Raw genomic sequence first — 23817 nt, forward strand, 5'->3', positions numbered from 1 at the left:
TACTGAGTAGAAGAGTGACCTATTATATGTCTGTTTAAGGTAAATTATTTTGGCAGCATTGTATGGGATGGACTGGAATGATGAGAGACTTGATTTAGGGAAACTATTTAGGAGACTGTTGCAATAATCTAGCTAAGAGATGATGAGAGCCCAAACTAATGTAGTAGCTATTTAAGAGAAGAGAAAAACTGATCAAATGCAAGAGATGTTATAGAGATAGAAATAGTAGGTTTTGGGGACTGAATGGATATATAGGATGAGGGAAAATTGAGAAATTGAGAATGATGTCAAGTTTACAAATCTGGGAGACCAGAGGGATGATTGTGCCTTGAATAAAAATAGTGGAATTTGTTAGTGACATTTGTGAGTTGTTCTTTTCATGCTTTTAGTTAAAACTTGCACATTATTTCTTACCATGATTTTATTTTTTATCAGCTCACCCAAGTATTAGAGAGCAGCCAACAGTTGAATGTCATCACGGAAAGAATACTGAAGAAGAGTCAAGATTTAGCCACACTTATTGAGAAACTGAGGACTAATATTAAAGGTAGTGTGCATAATATTTAATGTTGAAGATCACATCTTTTTTTAATCTATTTTATTGTTTCTCAGAGTAGCTATGAGAACCAAAAATTTCACTGTACTCCCCAGCTCATTTATATTTTTGACAACATCCTGCTAAGGAAACCACTTTTTGTCTTATTTAAACTTGACTCTATGGTTTAGCCAAAATGTTAAAACTTTGAGTCACTCCTCATTTTAGAAATTAAATATTTTCTGCCTTTTGGGGAATAGGTTAATTCTACATTTTAAGTACAGGATAAAGACATAAGGAATTGTGTTATACTAAAATGAGACATTAGGGGGCAAAAGTAAGCTAAACATATTTGAATGAATTTGAATGAAACAGAAATACAGGTAGTTCTAATGATCTTTCCATACTATTATCAATGACTTATTAATAGTTCGAATTCCTTTGTAGTCATCGTTGAAGAAGCAATACTTTTAAATGAGAGCTGGAGTGTCAATCCACAGCTACCCAATTCTACTCTGCAAAAGATGAGAGAGGATATTGAATCCATGCTGGAAGTCTTACAGAAAAGGAATCTCATGCAATTACACCAAAATGCTACTGCTGAACTGAAGTAGGTCTCATAAAGTATAATTAAGATTCTGGGCAATCATGTATCAACATGGACTTTCTTACTCTGGGCATAAAGAAAGGAATTGTAACTTAGAGAAAAGGGTCAAGGAATTGTCCCAACAATTGGTTACATTGTAATAAGTCGTCATTTAGGAATAAAATAAATCCATAAAGAAGATTTGAGTTAGAGAAACATGCAAATTAGGGAAATGCCAAGTAAAGCTAAAAGTTTAGGACAAGCTAATATATCAATAACATATAACTCAGTTTTATTTCTTTGAGTCACTTTGACAAAGAATAATATGATTTTTTAATGTAGAAATCACATAAGGGTTTTAGTAGGCTATAAGATTTATAGGTCAAAAAACCCTATATTGTAGCATTAAAAGAAATATAGACTTCTAATTTAGGAAAACCATACTTTGACAGGAAGCCAACTTCACTGGTTCATATTAGTATTAGTTATTCCATCCACATCACATGGATTAGGAGGACAATGCCTTCACAATCTAGAAAATCCATGTAAATTTTTTTGATTGTCCCTTCAAAGGAGAGAAGTCTGAATTTTTTTCTTTTATATCATGGGCTATTTAAGTACCTTTTGGTAAAATTTGGGTTAAGTATTTGATCATAGGCATTTTGTAGGAATTTCTGAATTTCTACATTTTTATGTCATCTGCTGACTTTCTGTGGCTTTCACAAAATTCTACCAAAAATTCCCATTTGAAATAATTTCTTATACTGATTCATGATATGTCAAAACAGTGATGGGAAAGTCACAATATGGAAGGGATAACTATAGTTTGTTTAATTCTAGACCCTATCATTTAGAAATTGTTAAATTAGCATGTCATCAGAAGGGACTACCTAGGATACTTGGAGGACCCAGAAACGCATCTTCCAAGGCTCAATTTTAGGAAATTTTGACAGTTTTCCTGCAGAAGAGGAGACTTAGAAAGGACACAATAGTCATCTTCAAATTTTAAGAGGTTATTTTAGATAAAAAGCATTAGCCTTGTTCTCCTTGGTTCTGCAGGACAGAACTAACTCCAAAAACTGGTATTTAGAGGAAGATTACATTACTCATTCACAATACAAAAATGAAACCCAGCCACCTTTCAGACAATTAGAATTATCCTGTAATGAATGGGCCATCATATAGGGTAGTGATTTTCCATGTCTGAATCTTGAACCAAAGGCTGGATGATCACTTATCCAGGAGTGGTGATTGCATTAGATGACCTATGAGATGACTGCAGAACAGGTCAGAGACAGAGGAAGGGGTAATATTATCCTTTCCCCCTTATGTTCCCTTAAAACTTCAGCCATTTTTTCATAGTCCTGTTTTATACCTCCTCCTTACATATAATCTTCCTTGTAGCCAAATCCATCAAACTGTGCAACAAAAGCATTTTGGGAAAGACTTTGTTAAGCTAGACAACATCCAGAGGAGTATAATTACAGTGATGTAGAACCTAGAAATCTTACTAGATGAGGATTTCTTGAAAGAATTTGAGATGTTTATTTTAGAGAAGACTTAACTTTAGTTAGATGAAGAGGACAATCTCCAAGTATTTGAGTAAAAAGTAATAGATAGTTGTTGCAAAGGGACAAATTTAGAGCTTTTCAAAGAAAGCTTCCTAATAACTTAAACTATTCAAGAGTAGAATGAACTACCTTGAGAGACAATGGTTCTTCTTCACTCTTGATCTTCAAATAAGCTGGAAAACCATTTGTTGGGTATACCATAGTCTGATTTTTGTTCAGGTAGGTTTGGACCTAATTCATGAATACTTCCTTTTAATTTTAATATTCTATAGATCATACTGCCAGCATTTATTCATTTATTAGCTGTGTGAATAGTTACAAGTCACTTAACTTTTCTGAATCTCAGTTTCCCTCTCTAAAACAGGGGAATAAAAATGCCACATGAAGCATTATGAGGTGAAAAATAGTAGTAGTAGTAAAAAGTAGTAAAAACATAAAATATAAAAATATAAAAAATTGAAGTGGTAAAGTAACTCATAAGCTTCAGAGAAATGTGAGCTATTATTGTGATAAAAAATTGAACTCTAGAAAATAAAAAGTAAATTACTGGCTAGGACCAAGATTGGTGCCATGTGTTCCTGACTTGACTATATCACATGACATAACAATGCTATAGGTTTGATATCACTTTACCTATTAATGTATATCCTCAATTGCTGCATTGCATAAAATCCTAAAGTGACAACTCAAAGGGACCTTACAAAGTATCTAATTTAAGCAGAGAGACTCATGGATTTGCCCAAGATAGCATGAATAGAAAGGGACAAAATTGGGAATTCTATTGATTATAAGGATAATGCTGTTGATATTATATTGAGGTCATTTGATATTATATTGAGGTCAGTTGCCAGAAACATGCTTGTTTCCTGTACAGTTTTTCAAGTGTTTTTAGTTATTATATTATCTGTTATTATCTAATTTTCAGTCAGAGTTGAAAGTCATCAAAATGTATAGTAAGTGGATCAATTATTTTCAAATTCTGAATTAAAATATATTTTCATTGAATATGATCCAGGTAAGCTGATACTTATAAAATCTTGTGATTTGAAGTTTTGTAATGGAAATTTTAAAATTTTTTGAAGACTCTCCCAACAGATTGAAAGATGTAGCTAAGAAGCACAATGGATAGAGCACTGAAATCAAAAATTCTATCTCAGAAACTTGCTTAATAGCTTTTGTCCGTGAACAAGTCATTTAATATCTCAGCCTCAGTTTCCTTATCTATAAAATGAAGATGGTAACATTACCTTACCTTATAAGGTTGTTACAAGAATTAAATGAGATAATATTGGCAAACTGCTTTGAAAATGTTAAAGCTTTATATAATTCATTATTTATAAGACATTTTACTACGTGAAAGATTGGTATGTAGAGAGCTCATCATGTTTTGTATAAGAATATTCAAAGTGATTTAAACAAACAGTTGATTTTTTTCAGGGACTAGAAGGACTTCTTTGCTTTTCTATAATTCCGGTATATCATATAAATAACTTTTATGTGATTCTAAGGAACTTGAAATTTTTCTTCCTTGGATAAAATTGTCAATGGGTCACAGAAAGTCATACTATATAAAAATACAGATTATTCCATAATGAATCTGAAAAAAAGTTCTCCTGTTATTTCTATTTTTCAATGTAAAATTATATATTCTATACTCCATTTGGATTAGTATTTTTTAGTACAGTTAGAGCTGTTTTTATGTTTGTGTGTATATAATAAAATATAGTTATTGGGATAGTTTCTTCTGATACTTTTAAAATTATTGTTACTAAAACATGAGAATGGAAGTCCTAGACTTCATCAATGTTTATTGAATTTAAAGGAACCTTACTTATCAAGACAAAAATGAAAATAAGAATGACATTCTAACCTAGCATCCTTTTCCAGTAAATAAGATATCTGAAAAGCTTTTTAAAAGCCTAAAAGAATATAAAAATATTAGATATCATTATTATTATTATCAGGCATTACTCTTTCTTTCTACTCTAGAGAACTAGCACTTTTGCATTCTCACATCAAGAAAAACAAAAAAACATCTTTGTGGTTAATTTCTAGACTTGATATGGAGAGACCTACCACTTCCTTATCAAAGCAACCATTTACTGATCATTTGTATCATTTTAGAGCTGCCAAGAATTTATTGATGCAAATTCAGAAGAATTATCAAAAACCACATCAAGATCTGAAGGAACTGAAAGAGAAATCAAATAATTACTTTTTGGAGTACAGCATCAAGCTACAGGAAGCACAAGCTTTAGTTAATGAAGCAGATGCCAAAACCAAAGAGACCAACCGTCTGTTGCTTATTATCACTACTAATTTGAAAGAATTAAATGTAAGTATGATCAAGTTGTTTTAAAAACTGAGAAAACCTACTATAAAATTACATTGAAAATTTCAGTGAATCTGAAAATAAACCTCTTTGTATTCTTGCTTATACTCAAGTATAAAAATAGAGCTTCTATACCTCATTCATTTAGTACACCATTATAGAATGTTAGTGTTAATGTTTATCTCCTATAAAACAAAGCTTCTTAAACTGTGGGGTCACTTATTATAAGTAAATGCTTGATTTGTACATCTATTTTATATACCTACATACTCAGGGTCACATAAAAATTTCTCAGGCAAAAAGTACTGAGAGCAGAAAGACTTTAAGAAACTCTACTACAAAATATTTAGATGACATGAATTAAATTTGTAATGGAGTTTGGTAATAAAAGGACTTAATCTATCCAAACCACTCAGATTTAAATGAATACATGCACACACATATATTAAAATTTTAAAATATAATTAAGTAAAAATACAAAATAGTTGCTCTATGTAAACACATCTAGGATTCTATTAACAGATGATTTCTCTTAAAGGATAAAAAACTGCATGTTTTGGAAAAACAAAATTTGTCATCTACATTGATTGAGAAAGGGAAAGGACTCATAGAAGCTATTGCTGCACTTGCAAAGGATGCCAAAAATGCCACAGAGGTAAGTGCATATGGGAATATATTTGTAGATATTTGTGCACACACACACATATATACATTAAAATATTCATTTATCTGTATAGAAGTTAGAGCTTCATCGTGATGAGCTTCTCTTGTGGAGTGCCAAAATCAGACATCATGTGGATGAATTAGTCATGCAGATGTCTAAGAGAGGAGCCCTTAACCTTGTCTATAGGGCAGAGGATCATGCAGCTGAGCTGATGAGACTGGCAGATGTGCTAGATAGGTAAGTCTTTTGGATGATAAGGACTGGACATGCTATAAACTATTGGTTACTTCTTAAATACTAGGTTTGTTCTTTTTTTTATTTGTGTAAAATTTGGGGAAACTCGTTAATATTTGAATAGACTGTATGCTCTGGATTTGTGCTCCCAAACTTCACCTACATAGACAGATAGAATTTTCAGATGACCAAGACATTTCTTATGCTGGTAAACTTTCTATGTATTCTAATGACCTGGGAAGTATCTTTTTGAGGCTGTTTGCCAAGACAGTCCTCACTGGTATGCTTTTATCACCACCCTACCCCCAATGAGTTTCATTTGATATCAATTAGCCAGACTTCATTAATTAGCTTTTATAAATGTATATTTTCTTTTTCTTTTGTGGGGGAAGGGGGAGACACAATCAGGGCTAAGTGACTTGACCAGCTAGTAAGTGTAATCCAGCTAGAAACTGGATTTCACTTCAGGTCCTCCTGACTCCAGGCCCAGTGTTCTATCACTATCTGTCCCAGAAAGGTATATTTTTCTAAGGTAATAAAAAGAACAGTTTGTGAAAAACATACCTCCAAAAGTCTGTGACACATTTTCCAACCAGTACATAAAAAGTTTGGGGGAAATGAGCTTAACCTGAGAAAGAATATTTGGCAAAAGAGAGAAAATTATAGTTTCAGAAAGTGCTGGAGTCCTTGAAATGTTTCTGTTAGAGGGCATAAAATCTTTGCTTAGTTTCTTCTGGAGCCTTGAATCTGTTTCTTCTTATCATGTCTAGTCTGTCTTCCTTTTCTGATATAGACAGTACTTCTAGCCAGTGTTTTCTCAGGAACTCTGCTAGATTTCCAAATCCTTATACTCTTAACCCTGTCTAGTTCCCAACATATTCCTTCTAGCACAGGTGTAGCCCATGCTTGCATCCTCATTTCCAACTTGCTGCCTTGCTTGGGCAAGCTCCATATAGTGTGGCTCTAATCAATCCAATCAAGTTTCTTGTGCAATATCACTCTACCTTACCAAATGGCTTTCAAAGACATTTAAATTGATCCAAGACTTTTTGCATGTAGCTAGTGGGTGCAATAGATTGAGTACTTGATCTCACTGAGTTCTGAGTGCTTGAAAATCCAAGTTCAAACATGAGTTCAAAGACACACTAGTATGACTCTAGACCTGTGTGACACATAACCTCAGTTCTCTCACTTGTAAAAAGAAAATAATAATAGCATCTATGTCCCAAAATGTTATAAGAATCAAATAAAATCGTACTTGTAAAGCCTTTTGCATAATGATTAACAAATAATAGATATATAAATACTAGCTATTACCATTTTAGTGTTATAAATGTTTTATTATAAATATTTGCTGTTATTTTTAAATTATTATTACACATAGTCTAAAGCATGTGGATGACTAATTCAATGGAAATCTAAGCCTTATTTATATTTAATGTAACTACTCAAATGTGCTCTCACTTGGACTTAAGGTTTTAGTATCTTGTTATTTAATTGGGGTAGGGTAATAGCCTGCCACCTTACATTAGAAATGTGGTATTTCTTACTAGTTCTTATTGATCTTTAAAATCATTACCAATTGTTTATCACAAATTTCACTAAATAGTTGTCTTGAAGACATTACTCTTCTGAATCAAGTCCAAAAGCAATAATAGTTGGTATTTAACTGATGCTTTAAGGTTTGTGAAGCATTTTACAAATCTTATCTCGATTTATTCTCCCAATAATCTTATGTGGTAGATGTTGTTCTTATCTCCATTTTATAGTTAAGAAACTGAGATTGAGTGAGATGAAGTGACTTGGCCAAGATCATATAAGTCTTCCTGATTTCAGGTCCTCGTTATCAATGCTCTGATTATTGCACCACCTAATTGCCACAAATATAGAATACCTTTGTGTGTCCAATACTCCTCTTTGGGAAGATATAAAATAAATGAATAAACTGTCCTTGTCCTAAAAGAGCTTATAATAATGTTGTAGATCACATACTATGTCTTTGGGGCATTAGGAAAGCCTTCAGCCCTTCAAATTATCCACTCCATTCATTATTACTTCACATTCCAATGTTTTTGTTAAATACCTTGTGAATTTTACTCACTTTGGTTCCTTAAAAAATGTAAATAGTCTGTTGTCCAATATAAATTGTACTTATTATTTATGCCACAGCATAATTTCCTTTTTTCAGACTATTTTTCTAATATCTGGATATCAGGTAGGAGATTAAGAGATTATTATAAGGAAAGTAAAAACACCAACAAGCTGAGAAGGGCACATAAAGGAGATATTTGGATTCCAAGAATGGGTTTTATCTATTTGATAGTTTTGAATAGGGCCAGCTTAATATTGTTAAAGAAAAAAAAGCACTTATGCAATACACAAATTTGGTACTACATCATTTCTTCCTTCTTTTCATCCATCCCTAAAAAAAAGAGGAAAATGCAAAAGTAATCTTACTGAATTTATAGCCAAGTTATGTACGTGATTATTTAATGTATGAATGATAAAGGAAATTGAACTCAAATGATTATCCTCTTGTACATATAAGTCACTGAATTTTACCAGCCAAATGGTTGCTAGTAACAAATGCTGATGTTGTTTGGGGGATGACTGGCCTCAATAACCTTGGAAAGAAAATGAAGTGATTTACTCTGCAGACCTAGGGGATGTGTCGATTGTCAGATTTCATTTTCTAGATAGAGAGTAGTATGAAATAGTACCATCCACCCTTTGGAAAGTTTGTAAATGAATTGTTGCCTACTGAAAATGAATTCCAACTGATTGAAATATCAACTGATAAGCCAGAAAATATCTCAAGTGAATCCTATCAAATTAAGACATACCTGTGAGTGAGAAGCAACTTTATATGTGCTTAGCAGAGTTATTTGAAAATGTATAGCTCATACATTCAACAATAAGGTGATTCAGGACAATTCCAATAGATTTGTGATGGAGAGAGCCATCTGCATCCAGAAAGAGGACTATGTAGACTGAATGTGAATCACAACATAATATTTTCATCTTTTTTGTTGCTGATGCTTCTTCTTTCTCATCCTTTTTCCTTTTTGATATATTTTTGTATGCAACATGATAATTGTGGAGATAATTTTAGAAGAATTGCACATTTTGGATTATTTATTCGGATTATTTACAGTTTAAGTCAGGGAAAAATTATTACACAAGGTTTTTCAAGGGTGAATGTTGAAAATTATTTTACATTTATTTTGAAAATAAGAAGCTATTAATTTTTTTAAATAAAAAAGAGAATGTGTGAGCTAGAGAGATAACTTAGAATGGATAGTAAAAATGCATTTCTCCTTCCCACCTACCACTCTTTATCCATTTGTATGCTAAAGGCCTGGAACAAGATAATGAAAAATAGAACTTATAGTGTGCTAAGAGTGTTCAATAGGAGCAGAGAGAATTGTATAGTGCAATAAGCCCTAATTTCCTTGGATGAAGTCAAATAAAATCATGGTTAAGCATCCGGGATCATAAGAATTAAGGTTCTGTCCTTACTCCTCATATAGCTTTTTTAAGTTTAAAGGAGATAAAAGTAACACTAGGCAAAAATATTTTGAATATTTATGTTGTTGTTTTTTCAGTTGTGGCAGATTTTTGGTGACCTCATTTAGGATTTTCTTGGCAGAGAAACTGGAGTGGTTTATCATTTCCTTCTCCAGTTTACAGATGAAGAAACTGAGATGAACAAGGTTAAGAGATTTGCCCAGGGTCACATAGTTAATTGCTTGAGTTCAGATTTGAACTCAGGTCTTTCTGATTCCAGATTTGGTATTTTATCCACTGTGCCAACTAGTTGCCTTGGAGGAGCTTTAAAATCCAAGTCAACAAGCAATTTTAACAGCCTACCCACATACTATGTTAAGCACTGGGGATAAATACAAAGAAAATCAGAAATAGTTTTTGATCTCAATTAATAATCTAATGGGAAAAGGGAGAGGAGAAAACATGTAAATAATCATATAAACAAAATATGCATGGCATAAATTGGAAATAATTATAAAGAGAAGCCACTAGTATTAAGGGATGTCAAAAAAGATTTCTTGTAGAAGATAAGATTTTATTGAAACTTGAAGGAAGCCAGAAAATTTAAAAAATGAGGAGGGAGAGAACTACAGGCATGAGAAATTTCCATGATAAATGCATGAAGTTGGGAAATGAAATTTCTTGTATTCAGAATAGCAAGGAGGTTAATATCATTGCATTATATAGTATATGGAGGAAGGAGTAAATTTAAGAAGAATGGAAAGAAAAAGAAAGGAACTGACTTTAAAAGCCAAAGAAAAGATCTTATATTAATTGCTGAAGATGAGAAGCCACAAGTCATTTATTGTATAGTGGAATAACATGGTCACTACAACTAGGAAAATCATTTTAGCAGCCAAGGAGAGGACAGATTAAAGAGGGGAAAGGCTTGAGGTAAAGAGACCAATCAGAAGATTATTAAAATAGTCTAGTCAGGAGGTAATGGAGCAGCTAGTTAGCATAGTGAAGTGGAATGAGTGTTGAGTGAGGAAAACTCATCTTTCTGGGATCATAACTGACCTCAGACACTTGCTAGCTGTGTGAATCTGGGCATTTCACCTAATCCTTTTAGCTTGTTTCCTCATCTATAAAGTGAGCTGGAAATGGCAAAACATTCCAGTATTTTTACCAAGAGAATCTCAAAAAGAGTTACAAAGATTGAATATGATGGAAATGACCAAACAGCAAATGAGGTATTAGGGAATGCACTAAGATGATGGTAATTGCAGGGGAGAGAAAGGAACACGTATGAGAGATATGTGGGTAGAATCAACAGGGTACAGCAACAGATCAGATATTGGAAAGAAAGAAGGAGGTGTTAAGGATAACATTTAGCTTTTGACCCTGGATGTTTGGGGTGACGATAGTATCTTCAATAATAATCCAGAAATTAGGAAGAGAAAAAGATTTGAAGGGGAGGAGATAATTAAGTTTTGGAGATGTTGACATCCAATTCAAGATATCCAACAAGAGACTGGAGATGTGAGATTGGAAGGCCAGAGAAAAGTTAAGGCTAGATAAAAATCTAAGGATCATCTGCATAGAGGTGCTAATTGAATCTATGGAAACTAATTTAATAGCAAATGAAACAGTATAGAGGGAGAAGAGTATAGATCTCAGGACATAAACTTGGGGAATACCCATGATTAGTAGAGGGTCCTATGTGGAGATCCACCAAAGACTGAGGAGTAGTCATTTAGATAAGAGAACCAGGAAGAAACACTGGTCTTGAAAAATCTAGAGAAGAGGGACTATCTAGAGAGAAAGGGTGAAAAGATTACAGAGTTCAAGAAAAATGAGAATTGAGAAAAAGCCATTCCAACTGTCAATTAAAAAAACTCTTATTAATAACTTCTATGAACAAATTTTATGAGCTAATTTTGTTTAATATGTAGTAAAAGTTTTCTAATTTTGTTACCCTACAGGGGCCTTATAGATGTAAGAGATATTTCTCTCAATGCAACAAATGCTGTCCATGCCCATTCCAGTATCCAAAACTTGGTTGAAGGTGCAGAGAAATTGGCTGTGGAAGCTCTCAGGAAAGCAGAAATCACAAATTTGGTAAGGAAGAAACATTGTGTTTTTAAAGTTGTATGTAGGTTAAGTTGTTTGTAGGTTTTACTACTTAGGACCTTCTTTTTAGGAACATTGCATAAGATGGTTGGACTGAGAACCTCAAATTTGTGCTTAGCACATTATCTAGTATTAAAATAATAAAAATGATTAGGGAAATAATTATGTAACCAATATTAATTTAGCACTTTACATATTGCAAACAATTTCATTTTGCAATATTATGCCCCATTTTGCAAATCAGCAAACTGAGGCTGAGAGTCTTGCACAGTCACAAAAAATAGTAAATGTCTAAATCAAGTCTTCCTGACTTTAAATCCCAAGACTCTATCCACTAAACTACAAAGCTGCTTACAAAGAGAGAAGAACCCTTTTATACTATTATTTTCTTTTCTACAAAGTGACTATTATTCCAGGTAGCATTCAAATACCTTTATGCATTGCCTGATTTTGTTATTGATGACTGATTTGTCTTTGTGATGTTTAATATACCCCCTCCCCTTCTATTCTTACAATTGGAGCAAACTAGACTGATAATGAAGCATAGTTAGGTCCTGATTAATGTGAGTCGGTAGTAAGATGGATAGAGAGATCAGGGACTAGATTCAAGGAAACTTGAATTCAAATGTAGTTCAGCTATGGAGCAAATCATTTAATCTCAGTTTCTTCATCTGTAAAATTAGCAGGAGAAGGAAATGGCAAATAATTCCAGTATCTTTACTAACAAATGGGGTTGTAAAAAATAGGTACAATCGGACAACAATAATGAATCTCAAAATGATCATATCTATTCAAATTTAACTATTTAGAATTATATTTGTGTAAAATATTGTCATCAGTTTCAGCCCAATGAAAATATGCCGTGCAAATTCAAACAATGGGACTACGTCAGGGGATCCATTTTTTTTGTACTTATCAAGACCTTGATTTGGATTAGAATAAAAACGTGGCACATAATACATGAGCTTGAATGTGCCATATATCTCATCTTTTTGTGCCTCAGTTTCCCTGACTCTAAGTTGGGGATGATAATATCATATTTTGTTTCTCATGGGGAAGCTTCAGAGAAAGTATTTTCAAACAGTAGACATGTTTTAATTAAATAATTACTCTCTCCAGCAAGGAATGTGCTCACATGCATTGATCATGTTTAGCTTGATTCTGGTTTTCAGTCAGTGGAACCCCTTCTTTCTAATGGGAAAGTAGCTCTCCAGCATGGTGCCAAACTTCTAAAGGAGGCCAACAATCTGGATGGAAAAACTAAAGGTCAGTCACTTAAAGCGATCTTGTTCAGTTCATTATAAAAAAGAACAAATTTTAAAACTGCTATTGCCTTTCCTCCTTCTGATGAGAGGGGCCATGACTTTCTGAAACTTTAAAGGACACTCTTTTCCATTTCCGAAATTTAATTGAAAAATATAAACATTTTCCATCACATTTATCCAGTTCAAAATCAAGCAAATTCTACTTACTAAATCACAGCCCATGTATCTGTTAAACTATGCAGTCACAGTTTTCTTTCCAGTCATTGTAATCCATCTTGATAATTACAACAAACACTGAGTTCTTCCTATCCTGATCCCCTAGAGCCTTTATTACCTGTCATTCTTTTACACATTTGATCATATCCATGTTTAGTACTTTATTGTATATTGCCATTCACTGTTCTTTCATTATTTCATAGATATAAATATTGACTCCCAACACTACCATCAAGGAGGAACTTTGTTTTGCTTGCTCTTTTGACTATGGTCCTATTTCTTATTTCTTTTCCTTTCTACTCTATAAACATCAACCAAGACAAAGTATTTATTAGTATTAATTCTACTTCTAAAGGATATTCCTTCATGAATATTAGATAAATTTGATCACATTCAATGATTATCCCTGGTTATTTTTCAATCACAAAATCCTTTGTGAAGGGGAAAACTAACCTTCAGTATTGTATAGTCTAGTTATAATTGTATATTCTAGTATTTTTCTAGTTATTTCTTTTGTATCTTCCATAGAACCTAACACAATGTTCACCTAGATCCATAATAGGTGCTCAGGTCATCCTATTTCAATTGCATAATGCTAATTTTATTATTGTTTTTCACAATATTTGAAGTTTTACTCAGAGCAGCAGATCCCTCTAGGTATCAGCATTACATATTATATGCATTCTAGGAAGCTAATATATTTCATCATTTCCTTAAGAAAACTAACAAATGAAAATAATATGTTTGAAGATCATTTGAAAACAAATTATATATCAGTAAAAGCTTACCAGTGCTAATGACCTGGAATGTACTTGCCACCTTAACATGTCCTTTAAATGTTAAGTCCATCAGAATATTTTTCCCCAGAAACAATGCAATGAGTCATGATCAAATCTGTCTCCTAGTCTTTTTTTTCCATAAAGAGTCTCATAGCTGCTGTCTTCTCCCATGAATGGATGAAAGCACAACGAAAATAGCAATTATTTTCTTTCAAAGTGACAAAACATGTAGAATTGTTTGTGTCATCACATGAAAAAATAAAGAAAGCATTGACTATAAGCCCCAGGAGAAAATGAAGGGGAGCTATACTCTGTTTATATAAAAATGAAGAGTATTTCATAGCCTGTGAAATACAAAATGTCATGGCTGTTTATGTTTAATTCAGAGCTATCATCTGAAGATAATGCATTTCGGCAGTGATTTAGTGTTATAGCAGCCCCTTAAAATCCAGATATGATAGTCTGTTATAAACGAGGGGGAAAAGTAGAAAGGATTTAAGAAACTTTTCAAGGGAATAAAAAAAAGGATTTCTGGTAAAGAAACAGTAAGATTTTGACTTATTTTCTTTAGCCTGAGGGATGAAAAAATCCTAGAATTGAACATAATTATGAGTGGATGGCAGATTATATGGGTCAGAAAGAAGAACTCCAAATGAAGCTTTTTGGAAATTAGAGAAGAAATATCAATAAGATTTGGATTAAGGATATTGTATATTTACCTTGTAATACCTTTACCTGGACCCAAAGGGATTTTTCTACAGGTATGGGAACCAGAAGCAAGCTCAGCTGAATCTGAATATTGATACCCATAGCGTGGAATCAAGTCAGGAAAGCTTCTTGTACTAAACTGGACTTAACCTCTCTTTTCTTTAGTTTCTTCATCTGTAAAATGAAGTGGTTGAACTTAATGACCTCTTTCTAGCTCCATGTCCATGAACTTATGAAAGGCTAAGCCACAAATTCTTAAGACAAATGTTTAATGTGATACATTCTCATGTGCACACACATATAGACATGTGCATGTATATATAGAGACACATCTGTGTACACACACTCCTTAATGATAACATATGGAAAAGTGAATCAAAGTGCTAGCCAACATTCCCACCTTGCACTTTGATTTCATGACAAATGATATATTTTTCACCATAATTACATGGTAAGCACTCTTGCTATGCTTAAACATTCTCTTCACCCAGGCTAGGCTTTATCATTATATCAGATATCTGCTTACTTCTTAGGGTCCAAATATTCCCCCAAAGATTTATAATCATCCTCAGCTGCTCCTAGAATTGTGACAATAGAAGGAACTTCTTTATCTCTGCTTCCCATAGCATCTCATTCTCTTGACAGGAAGGATGCTGGTGAATCTGGAAAAAATTTGAGTGAGTTATATCTCCCTCATATGATCTATCTTGCACACTACTGAGCCCTGATTAAATTTCATAGGAAGCTTTTAAGAGGTATTGCTAGTGAGGGGAGTCTGCCATCAAAGCGACAGAGGCTTAGATTAAGGAGACTCACTTAGACCAAGAAGATTTCCATAACCAGTAATGTAGGACATGTAAGCATTGCGGAGAGGGGAAGTCATCTTATAATGATCTTGGAACAACAAAGTAAAGCTTTTACTTACATTTGTTTTTGGATGAAAGTTTAGTTTAAAAATAATTTTAAAAACATGTCTTTTTGTTGCCCTGATAGGTGTTATGTCCAAAATGAGTGAATTGAAAAAAAAGGTAAACAGATTTCAGGAGCATGCTCATAAACTTACTAAGCAACTTAATGATTCACTGCTGATGCTTGGAGTGATAATGCCTGATGGTAAGTGAGAGGGATTTGTCTTGATTTAATGAAAACCTCATTGCAAAGCCATTACCGACAAAGCATAATAAAGTCCTGTCTGAAGACTGATTAAGAACCCTTGTTATAAATGAGACTGGAGACTGATTTAGTATCTTGCTGTAAAAGGCATCTGAATTGGGAGTGATGACATTCATTTTCTGTGATGCTAGAATCTGTACTATTAAATACAAAAGACGAACTTATAGATTTTATATAACCTTTAAAATGCTTAGCTTTGAAGTTTTCTTACTTATTTCAAAACTTCAGGGATTCCTGATTGCATCCATACCTATGCTCCATCTACTAATAACCCATACACACTTTAGAAAATAATCAATGGGCTGTTGTGGCCCAGGAAAAAAATGTTATCTGGAGATTAAACTTAACTAGTGACACAGTTTAGCCAACCTGGTCCTCACATGGAAGACATGGAGTCTATAATTAAAAGATCCATCCATAGATCTTCAACATATTGAAATGTGCTAGACATGATGATGGCATCTGATGGCATAGCCTTTGAGAGCTCAAAGAGAGAGCTACTTCTATACCTTGATGAAATTTCAAAGTAGGACCTTGAGTGAAAGGCACTCTGGTTTTCTCTAACAACAAAATTTACCATTCCATTCTCTTTAATGTTAGATTGCATTTTCATTCATTTTTCTTGATTTTTGTGTGTGTGTTTCTGTAAAACTTTGCATAGAATCTTGTTTAAGCAAGCAATCAACACTAAGGGCTATTTATATATCTGGCACTGTGCTGAACCTGGAGGATACAAATTGCAAATACTGCCTCAAGGACCTTATTTCTAATATGCATAGTATAGATGCTTAATAAACTAGTTGAATTGATTTTTTTAACATGCTGTCATATATACATATATATACATATATATGTATATAAAGTGTAAGAATATATATGTATATATATTCTTACATTTTATACTTGAAAAGGAAAGTATCCCAAGGGATAAGAAACTTGTTAAACTATCAGAAAATTAAAAAAAGAACTGATGCTCTTTTTTTTTTAATCATCAGAGGTTTGCATGAGAATGTTAAGTCTGTCATAAATGTGTGAATTTCAAGAATTCCTGCTTTATGATCTCCTTTATTGAGGCAATAAAGCATTCTAAAGTAGACTTTTCATGTTCTTCAGTCACATTTAGCCTTGGTTGGTTGGAAATGTAACATTAATTAAAAATCTTTAAAACATTAAAAAATGTAAGGCAACTGGATTAAACTGTGATTCAGAATCTTCTCCTATCTTTCTCTCTTGTTTAGCAATCTCCCTTTCCCACTAGGATGCAAACCTTTCTTCCCAATTTAATCTAACTGGATGCCTCCTACCTTAAACATAAAATGCTGTTCTGTTTGAAACTCTATAAAACTCAAGTCTTTAAATTCACAGAGGCTTGTCAGTCCAATAGGGTTTTTGAAAAGGAGAAAATGGTAATAAAGTGATAAAGGACTATTTTAAAATGGTATTTTAATTGGCTAATTCACTGTCAAGATTGTCTAAGCTATGTTTGAATTTGATTTCTCCAAGATGATTAATACTTCCTTATTCTCTTCTGTTATCAGTATTCTCAGTGATGTGTGGGAATATAGTGTCTTTGCAATATAATATAATTCAATTTGTAAACTGAAACTCTAAAAACCTCTGTTAAAATAAAATGTGGAAAATATGGCAATAAATTATATATCCAAGTGATGAAATTAGTGTTGGATTTCAAATCAGGACAGACTTGAATTTGAATCCTAGTTCTGTTTCTTATTAGCTGTGTGATTATAGATTAAGTCACTACCTATTCAAATCTTGGTTTATTGTTTAGCAAAATGAAGTGATTGATTTAGACTGAAATAGTGGACTTAGACTGATATAGCAGAAAAGATACTGAAGTTAGAATAAATGTAAAGGTGGGTTTCATTCATAGCCTTGTGATCATGGGCAAATCACTTAGTCACCTAATCAGCAATATTCATAATGGCAGCTAGATGGTACAAAGGATAGTCCCAGGCTTGGGATCAAGAAGACTCATCTTCATGAGTTCAAATCTCAGATTCTTCCTAGTTGTATGATCTTGGACAAGTCCCTTAACCCCGTTTGTCTCAGTTTCCTTATCTGGAAGTGGGAAACTACTTCAGTATCTTTGCAAAAATAATACCAAATGAGATCACAAAGTCAGCCATTATGAAACTGAACAAATGCTGATAGTTCCATACCCCAAAGGGACTGTTGTGGAACTCAAATGAGGTGCTTAAAAAATTAGAATGTGCTGTATAAATGCCACTTATTGTATTTTGATGATGATTGATAGACATTTATAGATTTTTTTTAGATCATAATACCTTATGAAAGATGATCTATGTAATTGTGAACCTTCTTATATTTGGAATGGGGCAAGGGAAGTTCAGACCCATAAATTCTTCAGTATGGAGAACTCCATAGTAGAAGTTACCTCTACTAATGTAGATGAACAACGCATCTTTAAATTAGATCCTTAGAGAATTCCTTGGGGTACTGAGAAGCAATCTACCCAGGGTCTTATAGCTAGTATGAATAAGATTTAGAATTTGAACCCAGTTTTTTCAGACTTCAAGGATATTGCTTTACCTTCTATAGTATACTAACTGTCATAATTATGAGTATGATCTGTGATTGTGGGGACCTTCCCAGTAAGGAAACTCCCTCTACCAATATAGATTGGAAACTTCTACAACTCATAACAGTTTTTGAGAGCTGCAGAGGATAATGAGAGATTAAGTGTCAGTGTTTGAACTCAGGGCTTTCTTATCTCTAGGTTGAAATGGAAAGAAAAGAAGTACAAAAAGTAGAGTTTATTAAAATTTGTTGTTCGGTCATGCCCAATTCTTTATGATTCCATATGAGGTTTTCTTGGCAAATTTACATTGGTACAATTTGCCTCTTTTTTTTTCTACTAGATTAATATAAACAAAGAAATTAAGTGACTAGCCCACAAAGCTAGTGTCACAGTCTTGATTTGAACTCAGCTCTTTTGACTTTAGCCATTAAAAATAGTTGATCTTATTTTTTTTTTAATTTTATTTAGAATTTTTTTCCACAGTATATATGCATGAGTAATTTTTTTATAACATTATCCCTTGTATTAATTTTTCCAAATTATCCCCTCCCTCTCTCTACTCCCTCCCCTTGATGACAGGCAATCCCATACATTTTACATGTGTTACAATATAACCCAGATACAATATATGTGTGTAAATACCATTTTCTTGTTGCACATTAAGTATTGGATTCCGAAGGTATAAGTAACCTGGGTAGATAGACAGTAGTGCTAACAATTTACATTCACTTCCCAGTGTTCCTTCTCTGGGTGTAGTTATTTCTGTCCATCATTGAAGTTGATCTTATTTTCAGTGGTTAATGGCACTTAATAATTTGCCTTTAATAAAGAAAATTCATGTTCTGTGATATTTTTACTAAAAGTATTACATTTGTTACTAAAGAGTGCAACATAGTATGTTCTAAATCCCTAAACTTTCTACAAAAGAAAGCCTTAAAGAAGCTCCAGTCTTGTCTCCCATAATTTGTAAGAACTATTACTGTACTGTAATCATGTATGAAATTAAAATTGCTTCTCTTGCAACAGTGTCATTCAGAGTGTGTGATCATGAGGGGGTGCATGTATGTTTGAATTTTAGGTACCAGGGAGACAGCACTGAAGACCAAAGAGCTGGCTCGAGCTGCTAATGAGAGCAGCATGAACACTTTCAATGACATTGTGGATTTAAGTCACAAGCTGCTTAACACTTCATCTGCATTGTCCAGGGTTAATGAAACATTGAGAAAAACCAATCAGCTTCTAAGTGACTCATCACAGGCTAGTAAGTTTTGCTTCACTTTCGGAAAACCTTTGTTCAAATGCAAAATTTTGCTGTTGCCAAGCATAAAAATCATGGTTCTGTCTGCAATCCAAAAAGAGTCTGCATAATGAAACAAAGAATGCATCCACTGCAAACTTTTAAAAATAAACTTTCTTTAATTCTGTGTGATCTATGTGAATTTTTCACACATCTATTACAGGCTGTTGAGAGAGTTATCCAGAATTTTGTCTAGTGAATCCCAGTAATGAGCAATTAATTTCTTTCCACTCCTTTCTTTTCTGTCGTAGCTGTGTTGGTTGAAAGGAAAGTAAAAGAAGTGAAAACACAAGCCAATCTTTTATTTGATCGTTTGAAGCCTTTGAAAATGCTTGAGGAGAACTTGAACAGAAATCTGTCTGAAATTAAAGAGTTGATCAGTCAGGCCCGAAAGCAGGCAGCATCTGTAAGTACAAAAATATAGAAACAGCTTTCAGCTATAGAGAATTCCTTGTAACCTTTTCATTTTAAGGATATTTCAAGACTTTCAGCTTTCATGCCTCTGAATTCCTGCTTTTGTGCTCTAGGTTACAGAAGTTGCATAATACACAAAAGTCTTATATTGCAGACTCATTCCTGCTTTTTTTTTAAAGTTCATTCAATAACCTATTAATGTGAGTTTGAGGATTAGTATGATTTATCAACTTCATTATTTCACATTTCACATATATTATGTAGCTGTATTCCTGTCTTTATCCTGGTTTATAATATTCCAAGTAGGCAGATAGGTGGCACAGTGGAGATAGAGTTCTGGCCTTGAGTCAGTAAAGCTCATCTTCCCATGGTAAAATCTGGCCTCACACACTTATCAGCTGTGTGACCCTGATCAAGTCACTTAATCTTGTTTACCTCAGTTTCCTCATTTGTGAAATGGGAAAGAATTGGCAAACCACTCCAGTATCTTCCCCCCAAAAAACTCTTGTTAAAGTCATAAAGAGTCAGACATGATTAATAATAAGCAATAAAGGCTGCATTCTGAAACATTTTAAAAATTTATAACGGCACAAATGAAGGTCATTCACAGATATGTCTTGTTCCTCCCACAAGTACATCTATGAATGAGAATATCTTTATCGTCATTAGTACACTAGCTCATTTGGTGAAAAAATGCCACCCATCTTGGAAAAAAAGTGCAACATTTGATGGTTGGTATATAGTTACAAAAGAAATTAATAATAGTTCTGTGGCACTGATATTTCAATGAGATGGTGGTATTTCTGAAAATCTACTATTAGTGGTTTATGGGCAAAGTAGCAATATCAATGACTGTTAGGCACTTTCACTGAATAAAGACTTGCCTAGGATCATACAGTCAGGATATGTTAGACTAAACAGGATTTGATCTTAGGTAAAAGACTGGTTTTCTACCCACTGTATTATGTTGCCTCTGATAATTACTCTGTGATTTACTCTGTGATTAAATTTTTTTTCATCTTGGCATTTAAAGTTTTTACAACCTAACTAATGAGATAATTGTCTAGATGCCCTGATCTTAAATGCTTAAATACTCAATAAAAATAATTATGTTTCCTAGATAAGTGTTTTAACATCCAAGTATATAATTCCCATTTTTAAACTTGCTTATATTTTTTTAAATGCAACCTGCTTATACACTTTGTGGAAGTCATAGCATTATTTAATTGTCAGGAGAGGAAACTTATTTGCCCATGACTTCTAGTGAAAATCAATTATTAAGTCATATTTCTTCTTTATTACTTTTGGCTATTTGAGAGCATTTTGTGTTAAATAGCTGAAATATGTTTGCCCTTTAATTTTTTTTCAGATTAAAGTGGCTGTATCTGCAGATCGAGACTGTATCCGTGCCTACCAACCTCAGATATCTTCTACCAACTACAACACCTTACTGTTAAATGTTAAAACCAGTGAACCTGATAACCTCCTGTTCTATCTGGGTAGCAGCGCCAGCGTAAGCAATCAGGGCTATGGAATACAAATTAAGAATTGACTTGTGATCTTATTTTTCTGTAGAGTCAGCTCAATTTTTTTTGTAGGTGACAGAAATAAGGGGTTGGTAAGATTAGCAAGAATATCAAGCCTCCACAGAAATATCATTTTACTAGAATAATGGCATTAGCCAAAAAGTATCATTACAGCCTTCTGGGGAAAAAATGTGCCACTTTTGAATGGGCAGTTAATTTCTAACTTAGACTTTGGCTATATTAAGAGAATTCTTGCCACCGCTGCAATTTTATGAAGGGATGAAGCTTTTATTATGCTCTTGAAAAAGTATATATCATCTTTTTTGTGTCATATTGGATCACAGTGAAGTATAACTTTAGGAATTAACTTTAAAAATATGTCTTTGGTCCATGTTCATACTTTTTACTATTTTTTGTTCCTATAATAAAGAGTCAGATTCAATGGAGGTTTCCTAGATTTAAAAGGAAGGAAAGGAATCCATGAAAAACCATTTTCAGATTGCAAGTGACCGTGAGGAAACAAAAATTGTGTGTGTGTGTGTGTGTGTGTGTGTGTGTGTGTGTGTGTGTATAGAAGAGTGATAAAGGAAGGTGGACTTCCAAGGTAAAGAGCTACTGTGGCTGTTAGTGAAATGGGCATGTGAATACTAAGGAAGATAATTGTGTATGTGGTTTTAAAATATGAAATAATTAAAGAACACTTGCTCTGAAATGGAACTGGTTGAACAAAACATATCATTATGCAAAACTCACTCATTTTTAATGTCTTCTCTACCCCATCTCTCCACCCTTAGTCTGACTTTCTTGCTGTTGAGATGCGGCATGGCAAGGTAGCCTTCCTTTGGGATGTAGGCTCTGGTTCTGCAAGATTGGAATTTTCAGACTTCCCAATAAATAATGATAAATGGCACCGAATATATATAACCAGGTAATAGAGAGTTTTCAAAGTAATTATGCTAAAATGAGCTTCAAATTTGTCAGTAGAAAAGTGTATATGTTACTGAATTCTTTCTCTCTATGATATGTGATAGCAAGGATTTTTTATATCAAGAATACATTATTTCAGTTATCTTTAGAATTTTGGATTGTTGAGATATCCAGATTGCTAAATAAAGCAGAAAATACAGAAAGCAAAATGCAATCTGCCTTATTTACTAAGAATAACTTTCTGTCTTCAAAAAATTTTATAGACCAAACATTTACCTATCTTTCAAAATCTAGCTCATGTTCCACCTCCTTTTTGGAGTCTTCTCTGTTACCTTAAGCCCATGGTAATAATAATAAACTAACATTTATAAAGTTCTTAACCATGTGTCAGATACTATGCTAAGTACTTTACAATTATTATTCTATTTGATCCCCAGTGTAATCCTTGGTGATAGGTCCTATTATTTATTCCCGTTATGCTTAGATGAACAAAATGAGACAAACAAGTTAAATGACTTGCTCAGCTAGTATCTGAAGCTGGATCTGAATTCAGGTTTTCCTGAATTTTTATTCTCATCATTCATAGGGTATGTAGGTAATGTCTATGATGCATACTTTGTTACTTACTCACATACTGTTATGTATTACTGTTTATTTGTTTCCTTTTTATGTCTTATTGAATTTTCTTCCCACATTCCACATAGATTGTAAGAACTTTGAAGGGGGGCACTGGGTTTCCCACAGAACCTTGAATAACTCTATGACCCGAGTGGCTATTTATTATTTGTTGAGTTGAATTCAATTGAACTTCATGAAGTGTTTATTATGTAATTATTTGTGATTATTAGATTTGGAAACACTGGCTCATTGAGTATAAAGGAAATGAGCTCTACCCAGAAGCCATTAACCAAAACTGCTAAATCCCCTGGGATAGCTAATGTGCTGGATGTAAATGAGTCAACATTAATGTTTGTTGGAGGACTTGGAGGACAGATAAAGGTAAACTTTTATAAGCTCTATATAACATGCTAACGTTGCCTACAAATGAATTATTTCCTGAATAAATAAGAATCTCTTGTCTTTCTTGCCCAATTTAGATATGTAAGCAAGGGTAAGAAATAAATTGTTTGATGGTCTTCATGTGGAGTAGGAGCCCATGATGTATTTTGCTAGTTGGGGCAGAAAGTTTGTGGTTTTAGAATTTCATTTTTTCATACTGATCTCTTCTTCCTTAGCTGATGATTTGGGGTTTGAATCAAAACTATCCAGGAGTATGTTTGAATTCATTAGGGAGTATTTATTAAGCACCTACTATATTCCAGACAGTGTACTAAGAAGTATTTTTCAAATAGTGTCTCACTTGGTCTTCCTAACTACTAGGGAGTTATTATAATTGCCATTTTGCAAATGA

The 23817-nt window shown here is 33.3% G+C and overlaps 1 protein-coding gene across 3 annotated transcripts in view; it reads left to right on the forward strand.

Annotated features, from left to right (window-relative positions):
* Positions 1-23817, forward strand: part of LAMA1 (laminin subunit alpha 1) — a 188870-nt gene that overhangs the window by 118649 nt on the left and 46404 nt on the right. For 2 of the 3 annotated variants that reach the window (XM_074275272.1, XM_074275290.1), the window contains 13 exons: positions 436-547; positions 983-1145; positions 4817-5027; positions 5563-5679; positions 5762-5925; positions 11394-11529; positions 12696-12807; positions 15503-15622; positions 19321-19503; positions 19791-19945; positions 21323-21466; positions 22274-22407; positions 23255-23405. In XM_074275272.1, coding sequence (XP_074131373.1) covers positions 436-547; positions 983-1145; positions 4817-5027; positions 5563-5679; positions 5762-5925; positions 11394-11529; positions 12696-12807; positions 15503-15622; positions 19321-19503; positions 19791-19945; positions 21323-21466; positions 22274-22407; positions 23255-23405 — 1902 coding nt within the window. The remainder of the gene's footprint in view (positions 1-435; positions 548-982; positions 1146-4816; positions 5028-5562; positions 5680-5761; positions 5926-11393; positions 11530-12695; positions 12808-15502; positions 15623-19320; positions 19504-19790; positions 19946-21322; positions 21467-22273; positions 22408-23254; positions 23406-23817) is intronic. The other variant, XM_074275281.1, reaches the window with a different exon arrangement.

The sequence above is a fragment of the Sminthopsis crassicaudata genome, chromosome 1 (genome assembly GCF_048593235.1).
Source record: "Sminthopsis crassicaudata isolate SCR6 chromosome 1, ASM4859323v1, whole genome shotgun sequence".
Lineage (NCBI taxonomy): Eukaryota > Metazoa > Chordata > Mammalia > Dasyuromorphia > Dasyuridae > Sminthopsis > Sminthopsis crassicaudata.